At 45.5% G+C, this 16,024-nt stretch overlaps 1 protein-coding gene across 2 annotated transcripts in view; it reads left to right on the forward strand.

The window, feature by feature from the left end:
• Window positions 1-10,508: 10,508 nt before the first annotated feature.
• Window positions 10,509-16,024, forward strand: part of AFG2A (AFG2 AAA ATPase homolog A) — a 621,949-nt gene continuing 616,433 nt past the window's right edge. The window contains exon 1 of one of the 2 annotated variants that reach the window (XM_073603630.1): window positions 10,509-10,721. In XM_073603630.1, the coding sequence (XP_073459731.1) occupies window positions 10,613-10,721 (109 nt within the window). In that variant the 5' untranslated portion in view covers window positions 10,509-10,612. The remainder of the gene's footprint in view (window positions 10,722-16,024) is intronic. The other variant, XM_073603610.1, reaches the window with a different exon arrangement.

Raw genomic sequence — 16,024 nt, forward strand, 5'->3', positions numbered from 1 at the left:
CTGCCGCAATGTCGCATTCCTGCTAAAAAATCGCAGATTGCCACCATTACTAGTAAAAACTATAAAAAAATTAAAAGTCCCTAAATCTATCCTCTATTTTGTAGACGCTATAACTTTTCCGCAAACCAATCAATATACCCTTATTGCAATTTTTTTACCAAAAATATGTAGCTGAATACATATTGACACTAAAGTCTTTTTTTGTTTATAGCGCAAAAAATAAAAACCACAGAGGTGATCAAATACCACCAAAAGAAAGCTCTATTTGTGAGAAAAAAAGGACATCAATTTTGTTTGGGTACAGCTTTGCAGGACTGCACAATTGTCAGTTAAAGCGACGTAGTGCTGTATCGCAAAAAATGGCCTGGTCATTAAGGGGGTAAATCCGTCCAGGGCTGAAGTGGTTAAAGGATAAGTTCACTTTTTGCAAAAAAATGCAGGTAAAAAAATGTGCATTTTTTTTTTTTTTTTTAGAAGCCTTGAGCATTGCACCAGCGATCAGCAGATCGCTGGTGCCATGCAGGTCTCCAGCAGAGTCAGTGAATCTGCTTGCCCGAACAGGTAAGCAGATGCAATCTGACAGGAAGCATGAATGAACTACCACAGTGCCATGGTAGTTCATTGATAACTACAAGCCAACCGCCGTAAAGCCTTCCGGACCTTGTAGTTTTCCATGCCCAGAGCCCCGTCAATCAGTGACATGGCCAGGTGGGCAGAACTCCGCTCACCCACATTTTTTAAAAAATTTGACAGCTGGTGGGGAGAGAGAAGAATGCTGCTAGCTGTCACAGCGAGGATCAGGGAGGTGCGGGGGCCGGTCTGTTACACATGTTACACCCCGAAAATAACCAGACACTAATAGACGTTACAAGACTGCTCTAACTGCTGATGAGAAAAGGTATTTAGCACTTTATATTTACTAAAATAATTGCATTTCCAAATTGTGTGCACTGAGGGAGACCAGATATAGTAAATGCAGAGTCCTGGGTTTAGTAACACATTGGCTCCTGCTGCTCTCAATCAAGTTTTGTGAGGAGAGAGCAGGGGGTAGAGCCCAGTGTGTGTCTATGAACGCACACAGCCCGGCTTGGGTACACGCCCACGAGTGCCCCCCATAGCACAGGGCTTGTTATGGGGTACTCAGAAAAGAGGGAGTGTGGGGAGCGCTGGCAGGCAACCCCAGAAGAGGAGATAAGGGACCTCTCTGTGCACTATCCTTTCACAGAGCAGGTACATAGTATAACTTTTATTTTCTTTTATGAAAGACAATTTGAGCTTTCAGTATCACTTTTTTTTTTTTTTAAATCAAAAAAGGTTTTATTGAACTTTCACATATAGTCCAGCAAAAATCACTCTTCATGTTGCATTTACAGTTACATCAGTAATATCAAATAGGTTCACGGTCATGTATACAGTAATTATACCACCTGATTTGTCAATCTGTTGCAATTTTCCAAACATCCACAGCACAGCTTTACCTGTTTTGGCTATCACCGCCCGTGTTATTTTATGCTATGCATTCCATTTTGCTCCCCTTCATCTGGTTTAAAGAGATTGCAGGAGTCTAGACATCACCAACTCTCTTGGACTCAGTCCCGGTGTGTCCAGCCATTTTGACCAAATATGTTCAAACCTATTTGGGCATCCCCTGTGTTGGTATATTAACTTTTCCCTGATAAGGGTCTGTCCCATGTGTTCCACCCAGGAGCCCCTGGTGGGTGGCAGTGTGGATTTCCACCCCATTAGGATAAGTTTCCTGGCCTGAAATAGAGCCCTGGAGAAAGCGACCCTATCCATCTCCTCCGGGATCTCCTCCTCCAGGACTCCCAGCAAGCAACACTTAGGGTCAGTGGGAACCTTTGTCTGAAATACTCCGTTGAGCGTGTCTAGCACCCCATTCCAGTAACGGTGGAGCTTCGGGCAGCGCCATAGTAGGTGAATGAGGTCTCCATCGTGCTGCTGACAGCGGGAGCATAGAGGGCTTGTCGCCCTGCCCATCTTGTGTAACTTCTTAGGGGTGTAATGTACTCTCAAGACTATGAACAATTGGGAGACCTTTTGTGCTACGTTAAGGGAGCAATTGGGTATGGCTTGAAGAGCCTCCTCCCACTGCTCATCTGTGATTTGGCCAAGGTCCCTCTCCCAGGCAGGAGCTGCCTTGCATGGGTAAGCCCGTAAGTGTCTTACCAGCAGCATCTGGTAGCATTGTGATATGATTCCTTTGGTTTCCTTACTAGACTGCAACACATGGAATACCGGAGTGGGTGACAATATCCACTCAACGGCAGTCCCCTGCGCAGCCACCGCGTGTCGCAACTGAAGGTATGAGTAAAGCATATTATTCGGTAAGTTGGAATTGGCTTGTAGTTCTGTGAAAGGGAGCAGTTTACCATTCCCGAATATTTGAGATAGTAGTTTTACCCCGTACTTGCACCATCTAGACTTTTGGTTTAGTTTTCCCAGTTCACTATAGGAACGGTTGTCCCATATTGGACTGAAATCCGTGAACCCCTGCACCCCCTGGATTTGTCTAACTTTATTCCATATTTTCTGTACCAGCGACAGGGTTGGGACCTTTTTGTTAGATTTCGCAAATAGCTGGGCCTCAAGACCCACAGGGATAGTTTCTGCTCCAGAGGCAATCAGCATCAACCGCGCTGCTGAGCCCTGTGGCTCTGGAGCCATGGAGCCAACCAGCTGCTGCAACTGGGACGCTATGTAGTACAACCAGGGGTTGGGAACCGCCAACCCCCCGTTGTCCTTAGACTGCTGCAACTGTTCTAGTCTAATTCTGGGATGTTTATTGTTCCATAGCAATTTACGAAAAAGGGTATTTACTATTCTAAAGATTTTTAGGGGGATTACCACCGGTGTATTGTGCAAGAAATATAATAATTGGGGCATAAGAATCATCTTAATTAAATTGGCTCTGCCTGCCAGGGACATTTTTAAGTTATTCCATGTGTTTATTTTATCACGAAAGCGTGAAAGCAGGGGGTATATATTTAGGGAACAGTAGTCTCCAATCCTGGGCGCTATTTGTATGCCCAGATATTTGAAACTAGTGACCAGAGGAATGGGGCAATGATCAGGAAGCGCAACCCCATGGTCCCCGTCCAGCATCATCAGGGCTGACTTAGACCAGTTGATGGTTAGCCCGGAGTAGTGACCAAACAGTTTTATTATTGACATGGCCTCTGACAGTGAATTGCTCGGGTTTTCCAGAAAAAGTAACATGTCATCTGCGTACAACATTATCTTTTCATGCAGTGTCCCGTAATGGAACCCTTGAATCCGGTCGCTGTCTCTTATAAGGGCTGCTAAGGGCTCTATCGCGATCGCAAAGAGCAGTGGGGACAGAGGACAGCCTTGCCTCGTCCCCCTGCCCAGAGCAAAGGCATGCGAGACTCTATCTGACATTCGAATATTGGCCTGAGGGGACGCATACAGCAGCTTAACCCATGTTATGAACCGTTTCCCAAACCCAAATTTGTCTAATACTGCCCAGAGATATGTCCAGCTAACGCTGTCAAAAGCCTTGTTGGCGTCTAGGGATAGCAGCGCTCTCTGACCCATATTGTCTGCCTGCATTTGCATATTAAGGAACAGTCTTCTCAAATTGGTGGCTGTGGACTTTTGTGGCATAAAGCCTGCCTGGTCCTGGTGTATAATGGAGGAGATGACCCCGTTGACCCGAAGCGCCAGGACCTTTGCAAGGATCTTCACATCACTCTGGAGCAATGAAATAGGTCTATAGGAGCCGGGGTCAACCGGATCCTTCCCCTGTTTAAGAAGTAAAATCACATTTGCCCTTGCCATAGAATCAGGAAGTCTGCCTGTGTCCAGGCAAGCGTTGATCACTTTTAATAGTTCGGGGAGTATCTGTTCTCCATACTGAGTGAATACCTCCATAGGGAGGCCATCCCCACCCGGTGCCTTACACGTGGGAAAAGAGCAGGCCGCCACCCGAAGCTCCTCCAAGGTTATCGGGGCATCTAATTGTTTCTGTACTGCTGCCGACAACGAGGGCAGGTCAATCGTAGACATATATTCTGCCAGTTCTGCATCCGAGTAAGCATCCCTCGGCCTATATAGGTCTTCATAGAAGGATGCCAGCTCGGATATGACAAGTTCCGGGGAATTGACTACTTTCCCATTGGCAGCCCGAATGGCCCCAATGGCTGGTGATTGCTGTTGTGATCGTGCAATTTTTGCTAGTAGGCGGCCCGTCTTCTCCCCCTCCTCATAAAATGCTAGCTTCGTGAAGAACCTTTTACGCTCTGCAGTGGAGGATCTCAGCCGGTCCAGGGAATCCTGGGCCGACATCCAAGCCTCCCTAGTGGGGTCAGTAGGATCAGTTATATAGGCAATTTCTAGTTGCTTTACCAAGTCCCCAGCCTGTTCTAGCAGGACCGAGGAGTTGTGCTTAACCTGTTGTATTTCCTGGATGAAAATCCCTCTCAGATGTGCCTTAAAAGTCTCCCATTTCAAGTGAGCATCATGTAGATATCTGTGTGTTTTAAAGAAACCCTCAATCTGCGTTGCTATTCCCTCCTGCGAAACAAAGAGCTTTAACCAAAAGGCATTTAGCTTCCACGGGGCTTTGGGTAGGTTGCTGGGGGGTCTAGTAGTTAACCACAGAGATAGTGGGGAGTGGTCTGACACTCCTCGTGGAAAATATTCCACTTTGGTTATATTGCTTACCAGATTTGGGGTACCTATACATAAGTCAATACGTGACAGTGACCCGTGTGTCTTGGAAAAGCAGGAAAATTGCTTGCATTCGGGGTTACGATTGCGCCATATATCTATCCATCCTACTTCTGCAAGTAGGCGACTGAGAGCGGTGCCCCGTCCACCCCCCGGAGGCTGTACAGGTGGGTGCCTGTCCAGTTTAGGGTCTAGGTAACAATTGAAGTCACCCATTATTAATACCGGGATATCCGGTTTATTAGCTAAATAAGAAATTAACAATTGCAATACCTCTCTGGAGAATGGAGGGGGCACATATACAAAAGCTAGTATCAAAGTAATCGTATACAATTTACAGTGCAAGAATACAAATCTACCAGATATATCTACTAGGGAGTCTAGCTCCTGGTATACTAGGGCTTTGTGTATCAGTACACTTACTCCCCGCGAAAAAGCGGAGTAAGTGGAGTGATAGGCCTTGCCGACCCATGCATATTGCAAGAAACCAACTGTATCATCCCGCAGGTGGGTTTCCTGCAGGCCAATCACAGCCGGATGGAATTTCCGCAGTCCGGCTGAGATCATGGACCTTTTCAATGGATCGTTCACTCCCCGAACATTCCAGGTCACTATGGGTGTATCAGACATTGCAGAAGTTCAGTCCAGTTCTCATCTGTGTGGTGAGGTCTCATATTGTCCTGCAGCAGTTCCGGGAATCGCCAGTCAGCAATGCTTGCATAAACTAAATTGACCAGCCGGCCATCTAGAGCACAGGGTTCGCTGGTGATGCAGTTTAGATATTGGAGATGCAACAAAATGGTACAGAGAAGCTGTATATTTAATTGGAAAGTAAGGTGAACCAGGTAGTAGGTCCAGTAAAAAAGAAAAAGAAAAAGGACTTGTGAGACACTCCCCGCTGGTTGTGCCACGCGGAGGGGTAGCAGATTGTGCGAGGCTCCATAGGCCCCAACCGTGCCAACAGGGCACAACATCTCAGGCCATAACAACAGTGGCAACACGTAAAGTTCAGTTGCGGAGTATATCCGCCAGCCACCCAAGTGGTTATTCGGCACTTGCAGTGAGCTCATAACATTGAAATTTCCTCGCTGGTGCTAAGTGAAAAAAGGAAAAAAGTCCTCTGTGTAAGGAGTAACAATGACTGTGTAGTGTGGGCGCCCTTTATCTCTGTGACGAACTGACCAAGTGAAGTCATCCATCTTCATTGTCGCGTCTGCGTCGACGCAGGTCTTGCTCGTTTCGGTCCAGCCATTCAGCAGCATCTTGCGCGTTTTCAAAAAAGTGGTTTTGATCCCCAGCTGTAATTCGCAACTTGGCAGGGAATAACATTGCATATTTGAGCTGTAGGCGTTGCAGCCGTTTCTTGACATCCGCAAATTTAGATCTCCTGCGTTGCACTTCGGCTGAGAAGTCGGGGTAAAAGGAGATTCTGGTTCCGTTAAACTGCACGGCCCCTTTTTCTCTGGCTAGTCGTAGCACTACTTCACGATCACGATAATTGAGGAGCCTGGCCAGCATCGCTCTAGGGGGATTTCCAGGAGGTAGAGGTCGTGGCGGCACTCGATGTGCCCTTTCCACCGCATACAGGGGAGAGAAGGCCTCTTTACCGAATATTTCCTGCAGCCACTCTTCAACGAACACTGTGGGGTCCCTGCCCTCCACCTTCTCCGGGAGCCCCACTATGCGAACGTTATTGCGTCTCAGGCGGTTCTCGATGTCGTCAGTCTTTTCAAAGGCCTGGTGTGCATGTTGTGCAGCCCCCCGCACATCTCTGGTTAAATGAGGCATCTGATCTTCCATGTCACTTACTCTCCCCTCCACTGCTGTGGTTCTCTCCCTAATTTTTTGAATGTCCTGGAGGAGGAGAGAGACGGTCTCCTTCAGTCCCCCAAATTTTTCCTTAAGATCATCCACTGAGGCAGTGCATCTGTGGACTGCATGCAGGATTTCACTGAGTGTAGGTTGGGGACTGTCTTCCACTTGTAAATCAAACAGGCCTGGCATAGGATCCGGAACAGAGTCCATAATGTTTGTGTCTTCTGGCCTTTCTGTGTCCTCCCTGCTTGTCTGCTCCACTGACACTGCTGGGGTCTGTGTGCTAGTCTGTGTGGAGTCTGCAGAGCCTGCCAGTTTCTGTGTATAGTATAGCATGTCCCTGGGCTGGTCTTTGGCCTTAGGGGGTTTCTGTGACTTACCCCCTTGGTCTGCTTTCTTGTCCTGGCCTCGTGGCGTTCTCTGCGGCTGAGATGTCCAGGCGCCATCTTGGATGTCCTGAGCGGCCGAGGCCGCGGCTTCTCCGCGGCTTCCACGGGTCATCATACCCCCACACTGCAGCTGTATCTATGTCCTGGGGTGTCAGGGATGCTGTAGCTACCGAATATTGCGGTTTTTAGGCGCCGGGAACAGCGAGGAAAGGATCGTTAGGAGGATCAACAGCGGGAGCTCCGGTGAACAGGTCTGTTCACATGCCGCGCTAGGCCACGCCCCCCCAGTATCACTTTAATACACAAAATGATTGGTTACACCCACACATGCTTTTTTACCAATGCTATTCTTTTATTCTGGCTTTTGAAGATTACAAAAACAATAAATTAGAAATGGGATGGAAGGTTTAGCACTAGAAAATAGATATGGTGCATTTTGTGTGTATATATATATATATATATATATATATACATAGAGTATCTCACAAAAGTGAGTACACCCCTCACATTTTTGTAAATATTTTATTATACCTTTTCATGTGACAAGATTGAAGAAATTACACTTTGCTACAATGTAAAGAGTAGTGAGTGTCCAGCTTGTATAACAGTGTAAATTTGCCATCCCCTCAAAATAACTCAACACACAGCTATTAATGTCTAAACCACTGGCAACAAAAGTGAGTACACCCCTAAGTGAAAATTTTAGCCATTTTCCCTCCCCGGTGTCATGTGATCTGTTAGTGTTACAAGGTCTCAGGTGTTAATGGGTAGCAGGTGTGTTAAATTTGGTGTTATCACTCTCACTCTCTCATGCTGGTCACTGGAAGTTCAACATGGCACCTCATGGCAAAGAACTCACCGAGGATCTGAAAAAAAGAATTGTTGCTCTACATAAAGATGGCCTAGGCTATAAGAAGATTGCCGAGACCCTGAAACTGAGCTGCAGCACGGTGACCAAGACCATACAGCGGTTCAATAGGACAGGTTCCACTCAGAACAGGCCTCACCATGGTTGACCAAAGAAGTTGCGTGCATGTGCTCAGCGTCATATCCAGAGGTTGTCTTTGGGAAATAGATGTATGAGTGCTGCCAGCATTGCTGTAGAGGTTGAAGGGGTGGGGGGTCAGCCTGTCAGTGCTCAGACCATACGCCACACACTGCATCACATTGGTCTGCATGGCTGTCTTCTCAAAGGGAAGCCTCTTCTAAAGATGATACACAGGAAAGCCTGCAAACAGTTTGCTGAAGACAAGCAGACTAAGGACATGGTTTACTGGAACCATGTCCTGTGGTCTGATGAGACCAAGATAAACTTATTTGGTTCAGATGGTGTCAGGCGTGTGTGGCGGCAACCAGGTGAGGAGTACAAAGACAAGAGTGTCTTGCCTACAGTCAAGCATGGTGGTGGGAGTGTCATGGTCTGAGGCTGCATGAATGCTGCCGGCACTGAGGAGATACAGTTCATTGAGGGAACCATGAATGCCAACATGTACTGTGATATACTGAAGCAGAGCATGATCCCCTTCCTTAGGAGACTGGGCTGCAGGGCAGTATTCCAACATGATAACGACCCCAAACACACCTCTAAGACGACTACTGCCTTTCTAAAGAAGCTGAGGGTAAAGGTGATGGACTGGCCAAGCATGTCTCCAGACCTAAATCCTATTGAGCATCTGTGGGGCATCCTCAAACGGAAGGTGGAGGAGTGCAAGGTCTCTAACATCCACCAGCTCTGTGATGTCATCATGGAGAAGTAGAAGAGGACTCCAGTGGCAACCTGTGAAGCTCTGGTGAACTCCATGCCCAAGAGGGTTAAGGCAGTGCTGGAAAATAATGGTGGTCACACAAAATATTGACACTTTTGGCCCAATTTGGACATCTTCCTTTAGGGGTGTACTCACTTGCCAGCAGTTTAGACAGCAAATTTTCACTGTTATACAAGCTGTACATTCACTGCTTTACATTGTTGCAAAGTGATATAAAGATATAATAAGTGTTATAAAGATATAATAAAAAAGTTATAAAAATGTGAGGGGTGTACTCACTTTTGTGAGATACTGTGTGTGTATACACACACACACACACACACACACACACACACACACACACACACACACACACACAGGTTTTGGGGGAGTTTTGCATCTCTGCAGCCTCAGCTGCACTGAATGAATGGACAAGAATAGCTCTGTACAGAGTGTCCTATTCATTCACAAACTAAAGCACAGTAAACACAGTTCATTATGCTTCAGTTATGGATGGACACACAAGTGATCAGTACCGATCACTTGCTGCGTCCATTGAGAAATAGAAGGGGCCAGTAACTAACATATTTATCGGCCCCTTCCCCCACTCTCCACCCTAAAAGAATCACCTCCAGCAGCCGGCGGGTGAGACCCGGGGCCTACAGGAAGCAAATAACCTGGATAGGAGGGGTGGCATATAGAGGAACCGATGCCTTCCATTTGCAGCCGCTGAATGCAGGTGGGAGGGAGAGGGGAAGCTGGCTTTCAGGGGCTGTAGGTGTAGAACCAAAAATGACAGGGGAGCTGCATGGGCCCCCTGAAGCAATGAGCTGAGTCGCAATTGCAACCTTTATAGTTACACCTCTGACCCGTGCTCTCATAAGGTGCAGCACAGTGTTGCCTGGAATGGGGGGGTTGGGGGCATGGCCACAAAACTCACTGGGGGTGCGGCCACAAAACTAGCTACAGGGGATATTGGCATGCTGGGCATTAGTGTGCCCCTCTGTACCACCTAGTAACAATTCCGGGGATGTTAACTGACCATGCCAGCACTGATCTGCTTCCATGCTTGGTGTAGTCCATAGCTCCCAACTGTCCCTGATTTTGAGGGACTGTCCCTGATTTGGAGCAATGTCCCTCTTTCCTCCTCATCTATCCCTCATTTTGGTCTGATCTATATAGTTGTATATAAAATGCACTTTTTATCTATCAAAAAGTGTTTTCCAGCACTAAACCTTTCATCTGATTTCTAAATTACTGAATTTGTACATTCCAAAAGCCAATATAAAGGAATAGTAGTGGTAAAAAAAAACACTTGTGGGTTTAACCAATCTTGTTTTTTCGTACAATTCTCTTTTAAGGGGCGTGACCAGGGGGTGTGTCCTATGCCTGCATACTATTGCTGATAGGTGTCCCTCATTCCCATCTCAAAAAGTTGCGAGGTATGGTAGTCAGTTGGAAAAAGGAAGCAAGGGCAATGAGCAGCATCACTTGCTATTTAGCAATAAGAAATTAAATCAAAACTGTATAAGTTACACCTATTTAGTGCCGAAATCTTCATTTTTCTTGCACCAATGGTATATAATAGAGATAGTTGGCACACAACTTCCCCTTTTGGTTAATAAAATCGAAATAAACGATACAATAACAATGTAACCAGTTGATGTCTATTAATAGTTTTCTGTACTCCCTGCAATAACTGATGACCACAGCTGTTTGCCCTTATATAAGATGGTGGCATTGGCTTCCCTCACTACACGTGACATTAGCCAATCACAATCTTGCAGCCGGAGATGGTCGTCACAGCGTAATCTATGTAATAGCGCCTCATTTGTAGAAACTTGCCAAATTGAAGTAGCGTGCAGCTGCGTGTCTATGTGAATCATTACGGGAGCCCCGGGGAAGTGTGAGCTGTGCGGGGAAGTTGTCGGCGGGCACGTTTGATTGCTAAGCATGTCTTCCAGCAAGAAGAAGAGCAGAGGGAAGGCTGGCTCCTCTCCGGACCCTTCCGCTCACAGCGGACAGCCATCGTTGCTTAAAGTCACCGACTACTTAGAGAAAGGTAGTGATGCCTGTGACCATGCACAATGTTTCCCTCCTGCTCTGCTACTATTGAAGTGGCTGCATTGGGTGGTGGGTGGTATTCAGGGCACTCTGAAGTCCACAAAGTAAGCATGCCATAATTGTATGAGAACATTCCTAGGTCTGCCACCTAGGAATGTAGTTAGAACTTAGTTGTGCTGAAGGCTTTTTACCCTTATGCATTCTCCTCAATAAGGTAACCCCTTGGCGCTGGCTCCTGCTGCCCCTTTAAGGGCTTTCGAATGCTAGGACACAGGGATTTTGGCCATGTGAATGCCCTGATTGACTGTCACGGTGGTCACATGATTGGAAAACTCCCGATCGCCGTGCACATGCTCCGGCACAGCTCTGTTGGTGTTATTGCATGCAAATGCGGCCGCTTGGCGCCAAGAAAACGCATATTTGCGTGTGCTCGGCGCCAGTTAAATCTTTTGTGATCACCTCCAGCTCACCCATATACCACCCCTCGTAGCTCGCTCATATACTTATCTAAACTCGATCCAGCGATATGTCCGAGAGCTGAGGCTGAGCAAGAGAATATCTCCAGAACGGGTCCAAAGCTTTATTCAGCGATCACATTGTTACAGCAGATTGCAGTGTTTTGGAGCCACGCGTCATGTGGCGTGTTGCCTGATGAAGGGGTTCTGCATGACTTTGAAATGTTGCAATCTGCTGTAACGATGTGATCGCTGAACAAAGCTTTGGACCCGTTCTGGAGATCCTTGGTGTGCTGGGGATATTCTCTTGCTCTGATGGGTGCAGGAACTTGTGCCGTTGGGAATAGTACATCGAGAGCAGAGGCTCTCCCTCCCCACTAGTCATGGAGGCATCAGTAGGAGCCATTGGCTCTTGCTTATGACAGTCACAGCCTGTGAGGAGGGAGTGGGGTTGAGGTGAACTATGCGTGTTTATGGACACACAGAGCTCATCCCGGGATTGAGCCCACACGAGTGCTTCCATAGCTAGCTATGGGGTTACTCAGTGGGGGGAGGAGCCAGGAGCACCCGCGGGAATCCTAAGAAGATGGATCAGGGCTGCTCTGTGGAAAACCATTGTACGGAGCAGGTAAGTATAACGTGTTTATTATTTAAGGGGCGATTAGATAGAGCTGAACTTTTCAGATTAAGTTCTACTTAAGTGGAACTTCACTCTCTCAATCAACATATTTTTAATCCTTATGCTGCTAGCATTAGTAAATAGATAGGAAAGTATATCATATTTACTTGTTTTAACATTTTTTTTTTTAAATTTCTTTTGTTACTTCCTGGTTTCCATGCCAACGCAAATTATGTCATACATCCCAGGAGGGGAGGTGGGGTTTTCTCAGCTAAGCACACATGCCTACATGCCTGAGGTAAGGGCAGTTGGGTTCCAGGAAGTAAATCTTACATGAATCATCTTCCCTTACTGAAGATGGCACCACCAGAAATGCTAGGTGTTTGTTTTTCAAAGTGATTTTTTTCACCAAATGAAGCATTGGGGCAGGGATTGGATGGGGGAGTTTGTTTTGAATATTAAAAATGAATTAAATAGCATGTTTATGCAACACCCGAAATAGCCAAAAGTAGTGCAGGAACTAATTTTTCAAATCGATGCATCACCGCAAAGTCGGCATTGCACTGATTTGAACAGTGCCATTGCCGACAATAGGGTGCGACTTGTCTATTCACATGACAAGTTGCTCCAATGGGAACAAGGGCTCAAACGCATGTAGATGTGCTCGAAAAGAAAAAAAATCACAGGGTTTGACAACTAATGGCTGTCTGACCTGCCTTTCCTACAGTTTCAAATGCAAAATTGAGGTATTTCACCCCCCCCCCCTTCTTCCTTGGGTTATCTTGAAAACACACGCATTCAGCAAATCCAGCCTCGTCCTGCTTCAATCCTCCACCACGCGCTCGGTCCAGTGCCATCATCTTCTATGCTTACTACTTCTTCAGGAGATAACAATCTTATCCAGGTTTTTTGCTGCCAGAATGGAAGGGGTGAAGGAGCAATAGTCTTGAAAGAAGAAAAAGGGGGTGAAGGACCACTGTCTTCTTTTCGGCTTGTTCACACAGCCTACGTGCTATAATACATGTGGCCTGGTGTCCGTTGTGTAAGACCCCTGTCAATTTTTTTCAGGCGGACCTGATCGGACGCTCCACGCACCTCTATGGATATCAGCAGTGACCTGTACGCTGACATCCGATACTATCCAATCCTGTCAGTGAAATCCAGATGGATGGAAACCCTATTTTCCATCCGCCTGGAGAGTAGGATCGGATGGAAACGGACAGGCGGTCCGTTTTTGTCTGATCTTCCCATAGAGGAGAGCGGGGTTCTAACAGGTCTATCTCCACACAGTGAGCGGAGATGGACCTGTCATCCGCCTGCTCAGTGGGGATCAACGGAGCAATCCCCTGCTGAGCAAAACGGAGTTCGTACATGGACAAGCCTGTGTGAAAGGGGCCTATGGTGTTGTTTACCTCCCCCTTCTTTTTTTTTTTTTTTTTTCGTAAATCTTGAAATGTTATATAATTAAATTTCATTCAACTCTATGCAAAGCAGCATGTTGTGATATGGTGCAGGAACCTGCAGTGTGCTGATTTGCGCTGCTTTAAGCTGCAGACAGACATGTTGTATTTTTACTCGCCACAGAGCACATAGAAAACATTTGTTTTCTATGTGGAGGAGGAGAGGCATTGCTGTGACTCGGTGATCCTCTTGCGCTGCCTATGTGTGTGCTGCGGTGAACAAGCTGCACATAACATAGTTTTAAATAGGAATGCTCCCATAGAGGAGAGTAGAGACTCCTGCAGGATTGCATAATTCCTGGCAGGCATGGGAGGACCAACATAATGGGAGTCTAGCAGTGCAGCTGCGGGCGAGTTTAAAAGGAATCTCAGAGAAGAAACCTATAAAAAAAAAAAAAAAACGCAAGCTCTGTAGTAGTATTAACATATAATTTTATAGAAAATGTCTATTATTATTATACAGGATTTATATAGCGCCGACACTTTGCGCAGCTCTTTACAACATTAGGGCAGACAGTACAATTACAATTCAATACAGGAGGATCCAGAGGGCCCTACTCGTTAGAGCTTTAATATCACTTTAACTTATTAAAACTACAAGGTCAGCATGACAGTCATGTAACTAGCATTTTCAGAAGTAGATCTCAGCTGTTGCAGCCTCCATGTGTGTGTCTCATGGCAGGCATCGTTTAACAACTACTGATCAAATACTTTAAATTCAAATTAATCTTAACCACTTGCTTACTGGGTACTTAAACCCCCCTCCTGTCTAGACCAATTTTCAGCTTTTAGAGCTGTCCCACTTTGAATGAGAATTGCGCGGTCATACAACGCTGTACACAGATGAAATTTTTATCATTTTTTCCCCACAAATAGAGCTTTCTTTTGGTGCTATTTGATCACCTCTGCAGTTTTTATTTTTTGTTAAAAAAATTGAAAGACTGAATTAAAAAAAAAAAAGTTATATTTTGTTATAAAATTTTGCAAACAGGTAATTTTTCTCCTTCATTGATGTACGCTGATGAGGCGGCAGTGATGGGCACTGATGGGTGGCAATAATGCACTTGTTGGCATTCATAGGGGGCACTGTGGGCACTGGCAGGTGGCAATGACAGATGGCACTGGCAGGCTCAGATGAGGCATATGTGCCTCCTTCCTCTTTGGGACCGATGTCCCTTTAACATAAGCCGGTGATCGGCTTTTTTTTCTCCTCACGCTGTCAGCGTGAGGAGAAAAAGAAACCGATTAACAAGCTTTTGTTTATATCATGTGATCAGCTGTCATTGGCTGACAGCTGATCACATGGTAAGGGGCCGGGATCGGATCTGTGATCATCCGAGTCTCTGTGACTCAGTGATCGCACCGCGTGCCCTGCAGGGTGCGCGCGGTGCGCGTGCACAGTGGAGGACGTCCCATGACGGCCTCCTGGAAATTGAGGTCCGCGCTGTAGCCGTCATTCGGCTATGGCCTGGACCTCAAGTGGTTAAACTAATTTGATTTTTCCCTGCACATGTTTATAAAGCATGTGTTTCTGTATTAGTTATTTTGTGTTCTGGCTCCCTGTGTTACCAAGCCCTTATGGAATTCAGAATTACAGATATAATAACATGAGCATCACCAACTCATCCCATTGGTTTTTGACATATGGGTTTACACAGTTCTTTTACAGATTTGTGCGTGGGGCACTGAATGACTCCTAGCTTATAGCTTAGATTTTTCTATATTTAAAGGCAAGAACATAAATGTAATGTATAACAGCGTACAGTCCTTAGATATGATGGCTGCATTGGTTTTCTTTGTTATTTGGAAAAAAAAATGTGTGTGTGTGTGTGTATATATATGTGTATGTGTGTATATATATGTGTATGTGTGTATATATATATATATATATATATATATATATATATATATATATATATATATATATATATTTTTATAATTATACCGTGGAGGAGTGACATAGCCACCCAGGGACAGGAAGTGTTATATGCAGTATAACCAGGTTAAAATAAAGCAACAGGAAGTGTGCTATATGGAGTATAGCCTGGTGAAAAAAAAGCAAAGGAACCACAAAAAAGGAAAACAAATGCAGCCACCACACCAAGGACTAGCAAGCAATGTATTACGTTTTTGGTTTTGGATTGAGGCTCCATTCACACTTGTATGACTTCAAAGTTGTGCAACTTGGATATGGCTTTGACCAGTGATAATAGACAACTGTTGCATTGTAGAACATTCAGGTATGACTTTAATGCAACTTTTGAGGGTTAACAATGAAGTCTATGGCCCTCAAGTTACATCAAAGTCGGATCAAAGTAGGGCTTGAACTAAACATGGAGAAGGACTTGTCATGTGGCCTTGATGTCCAAAGCTGCATGACAAGTTGCACAAGTGTGAATGGAGCAGTAGGCTCACTTTACTGGGAATAGTTGTCAACTAAAGATGACTGTGTAAAGAAAAGTGATACCGTCACAACTGGTTTTATATGCTTTAGGTAACCCATTTACCTGCCATCTCCATGCCTTGTTAAACATCCAACAGTAATGATAAATAGACCCTTTTATTGTTGCATAGTGAATATGCAAAATGATCCTGTGCTACGCAGTAGCTTTCTTTTTCGGTAAATTACTTTGTTTTAATTGAAACAGAATATGAGCTATATACTGTAGATGGTCAATGGTGTTCAATCTAAAACCCCACTCTGTGCAAAAAAATTTTTTTTTTTTTATTGTTTCCCACACCCGACTTCCACACCATCTAAACCCCA

Source organism: Aquarana catesbeiana, linkage group LG01, assembly GCF_042186555.1.
Source record: "Aquarana catesbeiana isolate 2022-GZ linkage group LG01, ASM4218655v1, whole genome shotgun sequence".
Lineage (NCBI taxonomy): Eukaryota > Metazoa > Chordata > Amphibia > Anura > Ranidae > Aquarana > Aquarana catesbeiana.